At 35.6% G+C, this 17,267-nt stretch overlaps 1 protein-coding gene across 1 annotated transcript in view; it reads right to left on the bottom strand.

The window, feature by feature from the left end:
- The window catches only part of GBE1 (1,4-alpha-glucan branching enzyme 1), a 295,070-nt gene that overhangs the window by 130,348 nt on the left and 147,455 nt on the right, over positions 1-17,267 (bottom strand). The window contains exon 7 of the mRNA XM_079923113.1: positions 11,170-11,379. Within this exon, the coding sequence (XP_079779239.1) occupies positions 11,170-11,379 (210 nt within the window). The remainder of the gene's footprint in view (positions 1-11,169; positions 11,380-17,267) is intronic.

Below are 17,267 nucleotides of genomic sequence, written 5' to 3'. Positions count from 1 at the left end.
CAGACCGGGGCACGAACCCGTGTCCCCTGCATCGGCAGGCGGACTCTCAACCACTTCGCCACCAGGGAAGCCCAGTAAGCTCCATTTTAATCATCGTTTTAGAGATGGATATGAGTACTAGAATATTTTAAATTATGTATGTGGCTTGCATTATATTTCTTTTGGACAGTGTTGTTCTATATGTTTCTCAGCAGGACTATTAGGTTCCTAGTTTACACACTTATTTTGTGCACACCTCACATATAATTTCCCGTTTTTCCTTCTGACCCCACCAGCCAGCAGCCTGGCAGCGCAGCAGTCTCCTGTACCAGGTTGTCAGCAGGGACAGCAGTACTGAGTGCCTCTCTCGCCACCTCTATGACCTGACAGTGTTCATCCCTTCATTTTATCACTAAACTCCCCGAATTCTCTTCTTTTACAGGAGATCTTAGATACCTCACTTCCGGAAAGTGCTGGGAAAAGATAAAGAGATGGGCAATTTCTAATAGCCTTTCAGATATAACCACACAAGCTGGTCGATGAGCCCATGGCAGAAACAAGGAGGAAAAACCGAAAGTCAAGCAAAGCCCGTGCCAGATTATTATAAGGCAACGCTTAATAATAACACTTTGTCAGAAGGAAGATATCAGGAGGACATGCTAGTCCAGCCTGGGCTCCAAACAACAAACATAAAGGTGTGATCTCCTTACTCACAATCATTGTCACAACATCAATGGCCATGTGAAATAGAAAGAAGAGACAGAAGATGGTAAGAACTAAGTGCGCCCTTCCTGCCTGAGCTAATCTAGGTACTGTTATAGCAAACAGCTTAGCCATTATACTGAAAAATTTGTCCCCTAACTCCATTATTGGGAAAGACTGAACAATCTGATTTAGAACCTACGTCCTGAGATTAAAATTCTGTTTCCCTCTCACAACAAAGTACCATAAGATATTATCCTAAGAAATAGATCAGAAGGCCCTGGATTTAAAAGGCAAAAGAATCAGGGTAGTTAATCCAATAACTGTTTAATAAAATGCCTTCCACACCTGAAAATTTTAAAAATAATAACAAGTAGAGGGATGCTTTGCTTATTCTGCATTGGAGGGGAACAAAGTACTCCACATAAATAAAATCTTCGCAGTAACGCTATTAAAAAATAGTTGACAGATAACTTTAACTTAATCGTTAAAATAGCTTTTAAAAATTTAACATTTTTAACGAAAATACTTTGAAATAACATTTTACTTTTTCCTAGTGCCTAAAAAGACATTTTTGAACATGACTTAAAGTTTTTTTCATGACTCACATTCATTATGATCAATTATTATACTATAGTGCAGTCTAATGATGCCCAGAGCGACAGAGTGTGGAACTGTTTGCTGCTGCACCTGAGGGGCCTCACATCGCTGTGCTTTCAGTTCTGGTTTCTGGCCTTGATGGGCTTTCTCCCTCTACCATTTCTCTTGGCTGTGATTTCTCAATACTGTTAGATGTTGATCACGCTAGGTCATTTCCACAAACGTTCCTAATTTGGGGCTTCTACCAAGAAAACAGTTGAATGTGCTTTTAAAAAAGAGTGTGAGACCACAACAAGTAAAGATTCACAGCGATTATGGCACATATTTGGCTCACGAAAAGTATTGTTATTGCTTGTCTTCAAGCCTCTAAGTACGTTTCAGAGGAATAGGTCGGCTGGTTAATCTACCCACAAGAAGACTGTGACAATGATATGGCAATGTTGGTAACAATGGCGATTATCATGACTACAAGCCAGGCACCAGGATAAGTGTGTCACTAAATCTTCACAATCACAGGAGGGAGATACAATTAGAATCTTATTTTACAGATGGGGAAACTAAATTTAGAAAGATTAACTAATCTGGTTGTGGTTACACTCTAAGTGGTGGAACTAGTATTTGAGCCCAGGCTGCTACCTAAAGCCCAGGCCTCTACCCATTCTCTATTATGCCCCCAAAAGTCAGTAACTACATTTATAGAAATTACTTACAACTTAGATGCAAGGCATTACAATAAATAAAGGTTACTGAATTTTAACTCTGTAGATTTCTTCACTAAATGTGAATTTTGATTTATTGAGCCTGATCTTAAAAGGCATTTATTTTGTTGATTCATCTGCTACTTAAAATAAAGGAGATGTCAACATAATTCTGCTGAGAGACAGTGTCATACTACCAGTTTAGGTTTATAAAATTCCCATTTATAATCCAAAGAAAGTTGAATTACAATGTTGTGTTTAAACTATAAAAGTATCATTGTCCTATTATCCTATCTGACTCAGTACCTAATTTACTACCTAATTTTGGAAGTTTCATAGAATCTGATACTCTCTTAACCCAAGGTACATCTCAGTGTCCAGAGATAGCCCTAGAGGCCCAGAGATTATATCAATCCCAAATGTGTGTTCCTTTGGTCTGAACAATAATTTCAAAATTTTAAATTAATTGCAGACATTTAAAAATGGGGATATTTCATATAAAATGTGGACTTCTGACTTCTCTCAAAGAACTGGAAGATGTGGCTTCACATGGTAACAACCAGCAGGAACTTGTGAGTGGGAGCCCCTTCTAACAAGACCTGTTTGCTCTGGGTTGCCAAGACCACCACCTGGCCTACTTCCCTCAGTTACCTGCCTGGTTTGTGAGTTAAGCCCTGCTTTCATCTTTAGTAAAAATCTGAAAGTACAACTCCAAACTCTTCATAATATTCTATATTTAGCTTGTCATGCATTTTCAATGATGTTATTTTATATAGTTTTAATAACTGCCCTGTGGTACATTATGAGCTCTTCATCCATGAAACCAAGATTTAAGTGTTAAACAGCTTGGTAAGATCAGAGAGGTAAAGGTCATGTAATTCTAAAACCACTTATTTTATATTATGTCAGATCTTTTATATCTTAACTATATGTAGTATTTATTATTATCATCATCATTTTGGCTGGAAGTATCTTTGATAGCTTTCTTCACTGAATTCAGTTCTAAAGAACAGGTAACCACACCAAGTCAACACTTTGCAGTGTCACTTTCATGGCAAACAAATTTGATGGTGAAAAGTTTATGAGACAGAGAGAAAGAGAAACACAGACTGCTTTACTTAAAATATTTTCTATAAGAAACAATAAATATTAACTTTACTTCCACATTTAATACATAAACAACAAATATATGACTAAAATTTAAAAAATAAGTATCTTTTTCAAATGTAACATGGTGATAATTGCAATAGAAAAAAAATAGGTAGGGACAAGAGATAGGAAATGGCAGAAGACTGAAGGAGATATTTTATTTCAGGTTGTCAGAGAAGCAAGTTCAATAAGGTAGGTAGGCACCTAATACCTCCAAATTGAATGATCCTTAATAAAGATTATCACTATAGTCATCATGACCATCATCCCTCACAAAGATCAGATGAACCCACTGAACAGCTAGTTGGCCTCATTTGCCATCCTTTACACAGTGCTGAGAATAGAGCTTAAGTCTTAGAAAAGTTGGCTATTATGCTGTTTTGTTTCCTAAAGCACTGGGAGAAAATGTTAACTATAACTGCCCCTGAGTTTTAGTGATGCTTTCAGCAGATAGAGAATTTTGAAAGGCTACACAGGCAAAGGTCTAATCTTGGGGAGATATTTTAAGCTGAAAAAAGACAATGAAATAAATCCTGAGGCTGATGGCTTGTCTTACTAACAGTGAAAGAAAAAGAAGCAGAATGAAGACCAAATAGAGATATCTCACCACCACAAAACGGGGATGGGAAATTCAGAAGTTTGAGAAAAATATGCCTGATCACTAGTCCAAATGAATTGGGGGGGGGGGAGGAGACCCTCAAAAATAAATAATTTTTATGTTACTTATAAATTATGTGCCCTTCCAAAATTTTAAGATACCTATATTTTCTGAAAATAATTGGCTCACTATAACATAAGTTATTTATCTGCAGCATAACACTAAGGAAATCATTCAGCTAGGGAACCATGAAATATCTCTTCATAACCTCAAAACTGCTAGTCCATAACCTAGAGAACAGACATGCTTAAACAAGTTGTTTTGTTACACACAGATAAAAAGAGAAAAATGGATTTTTTTTCACATTTTACCTGCTTGTTTAAAAAGGTCATAAGAAAAACCCAGATATTATTATTATAGACTCAACAAAATTCGCAGACTTAAATAAACAACCACTGAATAGGGACCTTTGGACCATTTTCACAAGCATGTACCATTGCCTGAAGTTAAAAATGCTGCTTTTGAAGCCATGCTCGACATTTTCAAATTTAAGGTAAATTACCAAGTAAGAAGAGTCCTACTTTAGAGTGAGTTTGCGTTTGAGAAGGTGAATGTTACAGGTGAGTAAGACCTAAATACTCAAGATATTTTCACGATATCCCTGTGCACTTAAAGTTTAGACTTGTGGGAATAAATGAGGTAGATAATACCAGGAACAAAGTTTACACAAAGACTGTAAATCCTTACTCCAGTGCTGTGCTTTGCAGCAATGGAAACCTTTCTGCCAGGCTGAATAATCTCATAAACCCTGTAAGAGAAGTAGTATTTCTACCACTCAAACTCAAATCCAGACAGATTAGATTGATATAGCAACTTCCTTAATCGCCTTTACAAAAGAAAATTAGCCTGTCTGAATTTTGAATCTAACTCTACCTTCTTTGAAATAGATTTAACCATTTGCCTCAATCAAGCTGAAATAAGGTTCTGGTTTAAACAAGGAAAAATTACTAAAAGGAAGAGAGAAAATTCTGTAAAAGAAGAAAACAGAAAGACTTTTTATGGGACATCCAGCATTATTAACAATCTTACTGTGAAATTTTAATATTCTTAATGAATAGGCTATGTAAGTTATTCTTAGTTTATTTTTAATTGTCCGACTCCCTTTGGAATAGTTAACTGTTTGCTAAATCTATGTCTGAAATTGTCTTTTAATCTTTCATCATTTGCTTTTTATTAAGCAAATAGGAAAGGTATTTGTCTAAAATGATACTGTATTATTTCAATTAAAAAAAAATTCAGTGTTCTGAAATCTATCCAAAGAAATTAAAACATATACTTTCTCTTAGGGTTTTGTGCTAGTTTAAATATACAGGAAATATCGTCTCCCTAAAGATATGACATAGGGTAAATGCTCAATAAGTTTATTCAATAAATTTATGAATGAATTGATCACAAAAAAAGTTTCTTCTTTAAAAAAAAAACTTTGACGTTAACCTTAATTTACCTAAGCACTTATTTGTAAACTTTTTTGACTGTGTGCCTTATCAGCACACTCCTCCATATGTGTATTTATTTTTTAATTGTACATATACCACTTTAGTAATATATTAATAGATCCACAAAAAGAAACTAAAAATAAAGATAAAATAATCAAGGTCTGGTTAAACTTAAAATTGCATTGATAGGTGATTTTAATGCTCGTCCTGGCTATAACATTTCACTAAAATACATAGATATAAATGAAAGAAGAGAATCAATGGCTATCTTTATTAAGTTATAAAACTTTTTTTTCCAACTCCTTCCACTATCTACCATCTTTCATGAAATATGGATTGTATATTTCATTTTCCCTGAAGTTAGTTAGGTTATCTTGCCAATTAACCACAAGGTGATTAATTTATATTTATAATTATATTTATAAGCATAACCAATGGGCTTAAGACAAACTATAATTGGAACAATTTTAGAAACTTGGCAAAAAATACTCCAAGATTCATGTGTATGCAAATAAAAGAATTTTTATGACTGAAATCATTTGTGGCAATAAAATCACGAAGATGGAAACTTTTTCTTGATATTTTCCCCAAATGGTTTCCCCATAGCTAAATTTTCTTTGAAAGCAGTTACTTCAAGTTAACTGTTAAAATGTCACCTATACCCTGAAGGGAGTGAGTTTTTTGTATTTGTTTTATTCCAAATTTCTGATAAGCATATGCACAGAAATTTCAAGCATATATATCTAGCAATGTGTCCTAGATGAATCTAAAACTTTTCCAGATAATACCTGTTTTCAACAGAAGTTGAACACATTTACCCTTTTTATGCTATTTTTCTGTGTTATTGTGGCCATTTCTACTATAGCAAAAAAGAGTGATTATTTCACCCAATGGCCTGTTGCTTTTTGGTTTTTGCTTTTAAGAAATCACAAAGCAGCATATGACTTTAAAGCTCTCTTAAAAAATAATATTTTAGAGGTTTCTATTCATGTCCTGGATGCTTAGTTATTAAATATCCTGCTAATCATAATGGTGTCATATATTCATTAATTAATATATCAATGAACAATAATTCTTAAATTAAGGTTCATCATTAATAATTGACTGTCGTGATGTAATATCATATAAATATATGCCAAAATTTTCTTTAGAATTTTAGTACCTATGTTTATGAAGGCTTATCCAAGGAATGTAAGATTGGCTTGACAGGGCTTCCCTGGTGGCGCAGTGGTTGAGAGTCCGCCTGCCGATGCAGGGGACACGGGTTTGTGCCCCGGTCCGGGAAGATCCCACATGCCGCGGAGCGGCTGGGCCCGTGAGCCATGGTCGCTGAGCCTGCGCGCCCGGAGCCTCTGCTCCGCCACGGGAGACGCCACAACAGTGAGAGGCCCGAATACCGCAAAAAAAAAAAAAAAGATTGGCTTGACATTCAAAATCAATATATGCAACTCACTATATTGACAAACTAAAAAAGAAACATCACATAAGATATCACAGAACATTTAAGATTCAAATATCCACTCTCAGAAGGGAAGGCCCCATGAATTTCCTTCCACATTCTAACTCGTGGAAAAGACCTAGCAAGGTTAAGAAGAACCACATATTATAGTGTATGTACTAAAGGATATTTTATTCCATGTGGTTATGACCTTAAAAAATCAAACTGGATTCATTTTTTGTTTCTGAAAGGAACTCTAATAACTCAAGATAAGAGTATCTTCCTGCCTAATAGTTGTCACACTACAAACTCATGCTGACAGAATATGATTACACTACTTTTGTACCCAAATGTAAGGTTCGGGGGGGCGGGGAAATGAGCATGAGCTCTACTATGCTATCTCCTTTGAGATTCATATCTTATCTTTGAAGGAAATACTCAACAAAGAAACTGTTCTCATTCGAAGCTTTAGTAAAGGTTATGGTATAATAATTGTGAAGCTCCACAAATTGTGCAGTTGTCTTGTTATTTTATCAAGTGCATTTACATAGTGCCAGACGCATATGCAAAATACAATTTAAAACTGAGACCATTAAATTATATCCATTATTTCTCACTCTAGAAACTTCTGAAACTTATGAGTGACAGATTTGTCAAGAAGTTCTCTTTACCAACTAAAGAAAGAACAACCCGACCTCTGTTATGAACTGTCATTAGTAATTTAGCAGAGCTAGAAGGCAGTTCAGCCGAGTAGACAGAAAATTAAAACATGGGCAGCTCCTGATTGGAAATTTATTCATAACAGGTAATGAAATAGCACAGTCAGGATCTCTGGTATTACTCAGAGTGAGAGATTTAATTCTGATAACTCTGATGATGACACTTGAATCAGAGATTATAAATGGTGACAGGTTGTGACATACAGATAGAATGAAATGAGCATCAGCAACATATCTCTACAGAAGCTGATTCTATATAAGATCAACATTTTCTTAATTTCAAAAATTATTACAAGTTTTCAAAAAAGAGGTTTATTAGGGCCTTAGGCAAACCCTGTACCATTTTTATATCTACTTTTCAATGGAGTATAATATTAATCAACATATCAAAGGCAAGGGGTGAAGTATAAATTGTTGTTTATATCTTAAAACATGAAGTATAGATTGTTGTTTCTGATTTCATCTGGATAAGGAACAAGCCCAAAATTATAGACGAATAGCTATCCTAGGTATAGAGTAATAGTAAAGGTTTGGGTTTTCCTGTGTTTATATGCATGAAAAGAATACACATTAAGTGCAGCCACATAAAAATAATGTTATTTGTAAAGAATAATAATTTTTATTTTGCATTTTCTATGCCTTTTTATGTTTTCTAATTAACAAAAATGGCATTATTAGTTTTATAATGATTAGTATATTTTTTGAAAGTTGCCTATTTCAGACAAACTCTCTACCACAGAAATACAGCTGAGAAAAATAACAATATTTCCACATAGGTATTTCAATACATCTCTTTTGAATTTGTGAATTGGCATATTTACTGTGTATGGTTAAAACTTGTTAGATGTGGGGATTTTAAAACTTAGCCCTAAAATTCTTTAATACTCCTGTCAGTGAAATAAAAGGGTCTATGCCCCTTGAATCTGTAACTGGACAATAGCTTATAGCAGAAATGATGCCATGTCAGTTTCCAGACCCAGACCTTAACATGGAAGAGAAGAAATGTCACACTGACCTATGCCCCAATTGCAGATCTGGAAGTAAAATAAACAACTGCTGTTGTCCGAAGTCACTAAATTTTCAGCTGGTTTGTTAAGCAGCAATAAATAACCAAAATAGCATCGGACTTTCATCATGAACGCTGATGATAAAAATGGTTTTCGCATTACACCAAAACAATGTTATATTACATATGCTACAACTAGTCAGAATAGAAGGAAGAAAATGTAAAAAAAAAGAAAAATGCAGTACACTTTCATCAGGCTAACATAAATTTTATCAATAAAGTTTTTAATAAATTACAACACAGTATTGAGAAAATAATTCAAAGAATTTTAGAATCTTTAGTATGTTATAAGTTGAAAAACCTAAATATTACAGAATTATTTGCTTAAATTTGGTGATTTAACTTTTTAAATTTGGTTTTGTAGGATTTATCTATATTGTTTAATGATGTTGTAACTAAAAGTATAAACCTATATAGAAATACTAATTCTATAAAAATTAGAGAATTTAAATATTGTCAAATAGAACCACATATTGAATAGTAGAAATACATTTTAAATGGAACTGTATTTACGGAGGTCTAAGCCTACATGACATAATGCAGCCCCGAAAAGTCATGATAAAAAAATAACAAGCTAAAATCATACTACATGTTATTTACCAAAAGTAAGCACCTTAGAAAGATTAATAGTTAATTCAATAAAAAAGAAACTAAGTATTGGGTTGGCCAAAAAGTTCATTCGGGTTTTTCGGTAACATGGAAAAACCCAAACAAACTTTTTGGCCAACGCAATATTAAATATGCCTTAATTTCGGTAATATAAACAATAGAATTGTTTTAAGACAATTATGTATAATTCCCTTTCCTTAGAAAACTGAATAACTTTAAATGGACTTTGAGAGCTCAGGATACAGAAAAATACCCTATAATAAATATTTTAATAAAATAAAGAATCATTTTATAACATAAAAATCCACCTACTTCATGCATTTCTTTTCAAGACACAGTTCCACAGCAGAATAGTTTCAAAACATAAAAATTTAACAATTTTGTGTATTTCTTTCATAAGACACAGTTCTACAGGATAGAGTCAACATTATTCATCCAAATATGAACCAGAAGGTTCAATTAATTGTATTTCTTGTCCACAAGCTACTTTGACAAGATTTACTCAATAATGAAATTGTTAAGAATCATATCATAGAATTAGCACAGGTTCAGTCCCTTTTACTCATTATAAATCTACCGTATAAAAAGCAATATTCAAAAGGTGACACAAATACAAAATACCTTTACAGAGGGAATTGTATTAATCCCAAAACTCTGCCTCCTCTTATAATGAAAACCTGAGAACCAGAATGATTAATCGATTTGTACCAGAGTGAAACTAGGCCTGGAACCCTGCCACCTGCTTCTAACTCTTGTGTCTTTTCTCATATATTATGCTGCTTCATCTGGCACGAGTGATTCCTATACAGCTATGAAATATAAAATAATGCATGATAATAAGAAAAGAGTGAAGCAAAACAACTTCCTCCATATAAAAGTCATCTAAAAAAAAAAGTCATCTAATTTATGCTGAAACATTAGAATTTTTCATTTTATCAAATTCCTTGCTGAAGCATTTTTCTACACTGTTTTCCAGATATGTGCATATTTATTTATGGTACAACATCCAACAGAAAATTCATTAAACTCTTTCAGAAATAATATAAAAATTAGTTATACATTACTTGACACTCTGCTACTTTTAATATGCCTGAAATCATATTTTCATTATATTTTCACTTATGATAAAAAATGGATACAAGCTGATAGTATTTTTTATTTTACAACATTTTTGCCATATTTTGGAATTTAGATTTAATCACCTAAAACACCCTTCTAATTAGATGGGAAGTCAGAGATGTATTTAATCTTAAGGAATTGTTTTAGCACTAAGCCTTAGTTTATTATCTGTGAGATGGTCATAACAATAGTACTTACCACATGTAAGTAGAATTGTTGTGCAGAATAAATAAAATATGTAGCTAATATATCTAAATCCTTGGCACCATACCTGACATATTACATACTAATAAATGTTAGTTGTTATTATAGCTTAGCTGCAACCAAAAACATGGTAATATTAAGATTTAGCTGCGATCAAAAACATGGTAATATTAAGATAGCAAAACATAAAGTATGATTTTTAAAAAATGGCCTACTTAAAACAATGTGTATTCTTCTATTAAAAGGTGATTTGCTATGTTTAATTCAAACTGATAAAGTACTTTTTAGATATCAAAAAATTATTCACATTAACCTTTTAAGGGGCAATATAACCAATATATGTTAAATAGCGTATGATTTGTAAAACCGAAATTTAGTGCAACTTACCATTAATACATGTGCTAATCAAAACAAGGTAAATTCTATTAGTATGTTAAACAGTTCTCATAAATTTTTTTAAAAAATTAAGAAATTAAATACCAGTGAGAGAGTACACATACAATGAATTTAGTAAAATTCCTTGAATTATTATTATTTTTTATTTTTTTGCAGTACACGGGCCTCTCACTGTTGTGGTCTCTCCCGTTGCGGAGCACAGGCTCCGGATGCGCAGGCTCAGCAGCCATGGCTCACGGGCCTAGCCACTCCGCGGCATGTGGGATCCTCCCAGACCGGGGCACGAACCCATGTACCCTGCATCGGCAGGCAGACTCTCAACCACTGTGCCACCAGGGAAGCCCCCTTGAATTATTTTTTAAACAAATAAGACATTTCCATATTCTATGTACGTACCTGGAGTAGGCAAACAATCGACTATCCCAAAGATTATGATTCCCTCTAGGTCCGTAATGAAAGTAACAGGACTCTGTCCCATCAAACATATTCAATCCATCTTCTGAATTTTTTGAGGCATGGCTGTGTACCACATCTAAGAGGACTGTAATACCCATTGAGTGAGCTGTGTCAACCAGTTCTTTCAGCTCTTCAGGCGTTCCAAAACGGCTTAAGGTAAAGGAGACAGCAAAAACAAGATCACATCATATTTAAACCAAACAGCCAATCATTTACTGAGAATCAATTGTTTTACCAGCACAGTACTAGATACTTCAAACGTACAAATGTAGTATGATATAATACTTAGATATAAATCAAAGTTGCTTAATAGTTGTTATTAGGCATTTTTAAAAGCATTCAATAAAAAAATAAATCTGGCTGTTAATTGTAGATTTATAGCACAATGAAAATTCACATTTTGAGTAGGTAGATAGTAAAATTCCGCTTCTCTATACTCAGAGCTTCTGATTTCCATCGCCAAGCCTAGCTAGCTTGAGGGGTATGGTCATTCCTGTCCACATACCTGGCCATCCCTTTAAGCATGCATGGTTGGGATTGTGAGCGCTCTTAGAATACTTCTTTGAATATCCTTGGTGCCTTAATTGAGGCCATTTCTCCTGTACTACTTATTCCCAGATTGGAATGCCTCAAGTACCAGCGGGTCCTGTCATCACCCAAGCCGGAAAGATGGGCAGCTCACATGCACGTGGGTTTGTGTTAAAAACAGTTTTCTAGTCAGCGTGAAATAGGAAACAAAAATCACTCCCAAGAGGAAGGCCTTTCTTAACCTATATAAAAATCTCAATACTGCAGTCTTCCATAGCATCAACTTTTGCTTTTAAATAAAAAATCACCCTGGTGATGAATTGTTTACTATCTCTCTTCCTCACTAGACTATATGTCCCTTGAGGGCAGGGGCTCTGACCATCTGGTTTCCCACGCTACAGTACAGTGCTTAGTATGCAGTGGGGCTCCTGATAGCAGATTCCATGGAGCAGCGAGCAAATACTCTAGTGTGGCTGGAGTGGAATAATCAAGAAAGAGATGAGCTCAGAGAGTTGGCCAAGAACCAGATCACATGTGGCCTCATGGATCAATGTAAGGCATTTGGCTTTTATTCCGAAAGGGACAGGGAATCATCAGAGTTCTGAGCAAGAGAGTGACATGATCTGACTTTCATTTTAAAAAGATGACTTTACATACTGTGCAGAAAGTGGTCCACATGTGTGGGGGGGAGAAAGCTAGGGAAGGAGGACAAGAGAATAGAGTGACCAGTTACAGACCTAATGAAATAATGCAGGTGAGAAACAGCAACTTGGACCATGGTGGTAGCAGTTGAAGCAGCCAGATTGGGGATATATTTTGAAGTTACCAGTGGCTAGGTTTTCTGATAGCTAGAATATAGGGGTGGGGACATAAAGGGAAAAGTCAAGTATAAGGCAGATGGCTTAAACAATTGGAAGATGGAGATGTCATTTATTATGTTAGTGAAGATAGCAAGAGAAGAAGGTTAGAAGATCAGATCAGATATTTAATCTGGAACAGGTTAGGAATGAGATATGTATTACATACCCCAACCTCAAATAGGCACTGTTTGGAGTTCACAACAGAGGTGAGGACTGGAGAACTAAATTTGGCAGTTGGCATATAAAGTGTATTTGAGGAGACTGGTTCAAGATGGTGGCGTACAAGGACGTGCTCTCACTCCCTCTTGCAAGAGCACCAGAATCACAACTAACTGCTTAACAATTATTGACAGGAAGATACTGGAACACACCAAAAAAGATACGCCACATTCAAAGACAAAGGAGAAGCCACAATGAGATGGTAGGAGGGGCGCAATCCAAATAAAATCAAATCCCATAACTGCTGGGTGGGTGACTCACAAACTGGATGACACGTATACCACAGAAGTCCACCCACTGGGGTAAAGGTTCTGAGCCCCACGTCAGGCTTCCTAACCTGGGGGTGCAGCAATGGGAGGAGGAATTCCTAGAGGATCAGACTTTGAAGGCTAGCAGGATTGGACTGCAGGACTTCAACAGGAATGGGGAAAACAGAGACTCCACTCCTGGAGGGCACACACAAAGTAGTGTGCACGTTGGGACCCAGGGGAAGGAACAGTGACCCCACAGGACACTAAACCAGACCTACCTGCTAGTGTTGGAGGGTCTCCTGCAGAGGCAGAGGGTGGCTGTGGATCACCATGAGGACAAGGACACAGGCAACAGAAATTCTGGGAAGTACTCCTTGGTGTGAGCCCTCCCAGAGTCCACCATTAGCCCCACCAAAGAGCCCGGGCAGGCTCCAGCGTTGGGTTGCCTCAGGCCAAACAACAAACAGGGAGGGAAACCAGCTCCACCCATCAGCAGACAAGCCAATTAAAGTTTTACTGAGCTCTGATCACCAGAGCAACAGCCAGCTCTACCCACCACCAGTCCTTCCCATCAGGAAACATGCACAAGCCTGTTAGATAGCCTAATCCAACAGAGGGCAGAGAGCAGAAGCAAGAAGAACTACAATCCCGCAGCCTGTGGAACAAAAACCACATTGACAGAAAGAGAGACAAGATGAAAGGCAGAGGGCTATGTACCAGTTGAAGGAACAAGATAAAACCCCAGAAAAGCAACTAACTGCAGTGGAGATAGGTAACCTTCTAGAAAAACAATTCAAACTAATGATAGCGAAGATTATCCAGGACCTCGGAAAAAGAACGGAGGAAAAGATTGAGAAGATGCAAGAAATGTGTAACAAAGACCTAGAAACATTAAAGAACAAACCAACAGGGATGAACAATACAATAACTGAAATGAAAAAATACACTGGAAGGAATCAGTAGCAGAATAACTGAGGCAGAAGAAAAGATAAGTGACCTGGAAGACAGAAAGGTGGAATTCACTGCTGCAGAACAGAATAAAGAAAAAAGAATGAAAAGAAATGAAGACAGCTTAAGAGACCTCTGGGACAAAATTAAACACAACAATATTCGCATTATAGGGGTCCAGAGGGAGAAGAGAGAGAGAAGGGACCCGAGAAAATATTTGAAGAGATTATAGTTGAAAACTTCCCTAACATGGGAAAGGAAATAGCCACTCAACTCCAGGAAGTGCAGACAGTCCCATACAGGATAAACCAAGGAGAAACACGCTGAGAAACATAGTAGTCAAATTGGCAAAAATTAAAGACAAAGAAAAATTATTGAAAGCAGCAAGGGAAAAAAGACAACACACAAGAGAACTCCCATAAAGTTATTAACAGCTGATTTCTCAGCAGAAACTCTACAAGTCAGAAGGGAGTGGCATGACATATTGAAAGTGATGGAAGGGAAGAACCTACAACCAAGATTACTCTACCCAGCAAGAATCTCATTCAGATTCAATGGAGAAATCAAAACCTTTACAGCGAAGCAATAGCTAAGAGAATTCAGCACCACCAAACCAGCTCTACAGCAAATGCAAAAGGAACTTCTCTAAGTGGTAAACACAAGAGAAGAAAAGGACCTACAAAAACAAACCCAAAACAATTAAGAAAATGGTCATAGGAACATACATATCAACGATTACCTTAAATGTGAATGGATTAAATGCTCCAACCAAAGGCCACAGGCTCGCTGAATGGATCCAAAAACAAGACCCATATATATGCTGTCTACAAGAGACCCACTTGAAACCTAGGGATACATACAGACTGAAAGTGAGGGGATGGAAAAACATATTCCATACAAATGGAAATCAAAAGAAAGCTAGAGTAGCAATACTCATATCAAATAAAATAGACTTTAAAATAAAGAATGTTACAAGAGACAAGGAAGGACACTACATAATGATCAAGGGATCAATCCAATTAGAAGATATAACAATTATAAATATACATGCACCCAAAATAGGAGCACCTCAATACATAAGGCAACTGCTAACAGCTATAAAAGAAGAAATCGACAGTAACACAATAGTGGGGGATTTTAACACCTCTCTTACACCAATGAACAGATCATCCAGACAGAAAATTAATAAGGAAACACAAGCTTTAAATGATACAATAGACCAGATAGATTTAACTGATATTTGTAGGACATTCCATCCAAAAACAGCAGGTTACACTTTCTATTCAAGTGTACACGGAACATTCTCCAGGACAGATCACATCTTGGGTCACAAATCAAGCCTCAGTAAATTTAAGAAAATTGAAATCAGATCAAGCATTTTTTCTGACCACAATGCTATGAGATTAGAAATAAATTACAGAGAAAAAAACGTAAAAAACACAAACACATGGAGACTAAACTATAGGTTACTAAATAACCAAGAGATCACTGAAGAAATCAAAGAGGTAATCAAAAAATACCAAGAGACAAATGACAACAAAACATGATGACCCAAAACCTATGGGATGCAGCAATAGCAGTTCTAAGATGGCAGTTTACAGCAATACAAGCCTACCTCAAGAAACAAGAAAAATCTCAAATAAACAATCTAACCTAACCTAAAGGAACTAGACAAAGAAGAACAAACAAAACCCAAAGTTAGCAGAAGGAAAGAAATCATAAAGATCAGAGCAGAAATAAATGAAATAGAAACAATGAAAACAATAGCAAATATCAATAAAACTAAAAGCTGGCTCTTTGAGAAGATAAAAAAAAAAGATAAACCATTTGCCAGACTCATCAGGAAAAAGAGGGAGAGGGCTCAAATCAATGAAATTAGAAATGAAAAAGGAGAAGTTACAACAGACACCACAGAAATACAAAAGAATCATAAGAGACTATTACAAGCAACTCTATACCAATAAAATGGACAACCTGGAAGAAATGGACAAATTCTTAGAAAGGTATAACGTTCCCAGACTGAACCAGGAAGAAACAGAAAATATGAACAGACCAATCACAAGTAATGAAATTGAAATGTGATTAAAAATCTTCAAACAAACACAAGTCCAGGACCAGATGGCTTCACAGGTGAATTCTATCAAACATTTAGAGACGAGCTAACACCCATCCTTCTCAAACTCTTCCAAAAAATTGCAGAGGAAGGAACACTCCCAAACTCATTCTATGAGGCCACTATCACCCTGATACCAAAACCAGACAAAGATACCACAAAAATAGAAAATTACAGAACAATATCACTGATGAATATAGATGCAAAAATCCTCAAGAAAATACTAGCAAACTGAATCGAACAATACATTAAAAGGATCATACACCATGATCAAGTGGGATTTATCCCAGGGATGCAAGGATTCTTCAATATACACAATCAATCAATGTGATACACCATATTAACAAATTGAAAAATCAAAACCATATGATCATTTCAATCGATGCAGGAAAAGCTCTTGACAAAATTCAACACCCATTTATGATAAAAACTCTCCAGAAAGTGGGCACAGAGGGAACCTCAACATAATAAAGGCCATATATGACAAACCCACAGCAAATATCATTCTCAATGGTGAACAACTGAAAGCATTTCTTCTAAGATCAGGAGCAAACAAGGATGTCCACTCTCACCACTGTTTTTCAACATAGTTTTGGAAGTCCTAGCCATGGTAATCAGAGAAGACAAAGAAATAAAAGGAACACAAATTGGAAAAGAAGAAGTAAAACTGTCACTGTTTGCCCATGACATGATACTATACATGAAGAATCCTAAAGATACCACCAGGAAACTACTAGAGCTAATCAATGAATTTGGTAAAGCTGCAGGATACAAAATTAATGCACAGAAATCTCTTCCATTCCTATACACTAATGATGAAAAATCTGAAATAGAAATTAAGGAAACACTCCCATTTACCATTGCAAGAAAAAGAATAAAATACCTAGGAATAAACCTACCTAGGGAGGCAAAAGATCTGTATGCAGAAAAGTATAAAACACTGATGAAAGAAATTAAAGATGATACAAACAGATGGAGAGATATACCATGGTCTTGGATTTGAAGAATCAATATTGTGAAAATCACTACACTACCCAAAGCAATCTACAGATTCAATGCAATCTCTATCAAATTACCACTGGCATTTTTTACAGAACTAGAACAAAAAATCTTAAAATT

This window comes from Stenella coeruleoalba (assembly GCF_951394435.1).
Source record: "Stenella coeruleoalba genome assembly, chromosome: 5".
NCBI lineage: Eukaryota > Metazoa > Chordata > Mammalia > Artiodactyla > Delphinidae > Stenella > Stenella coeruleoalba.
Note: the sequence above shows the minus strand (reverse complement) of the source record. Positions and strands in the feature narration are given on the sequence as shown.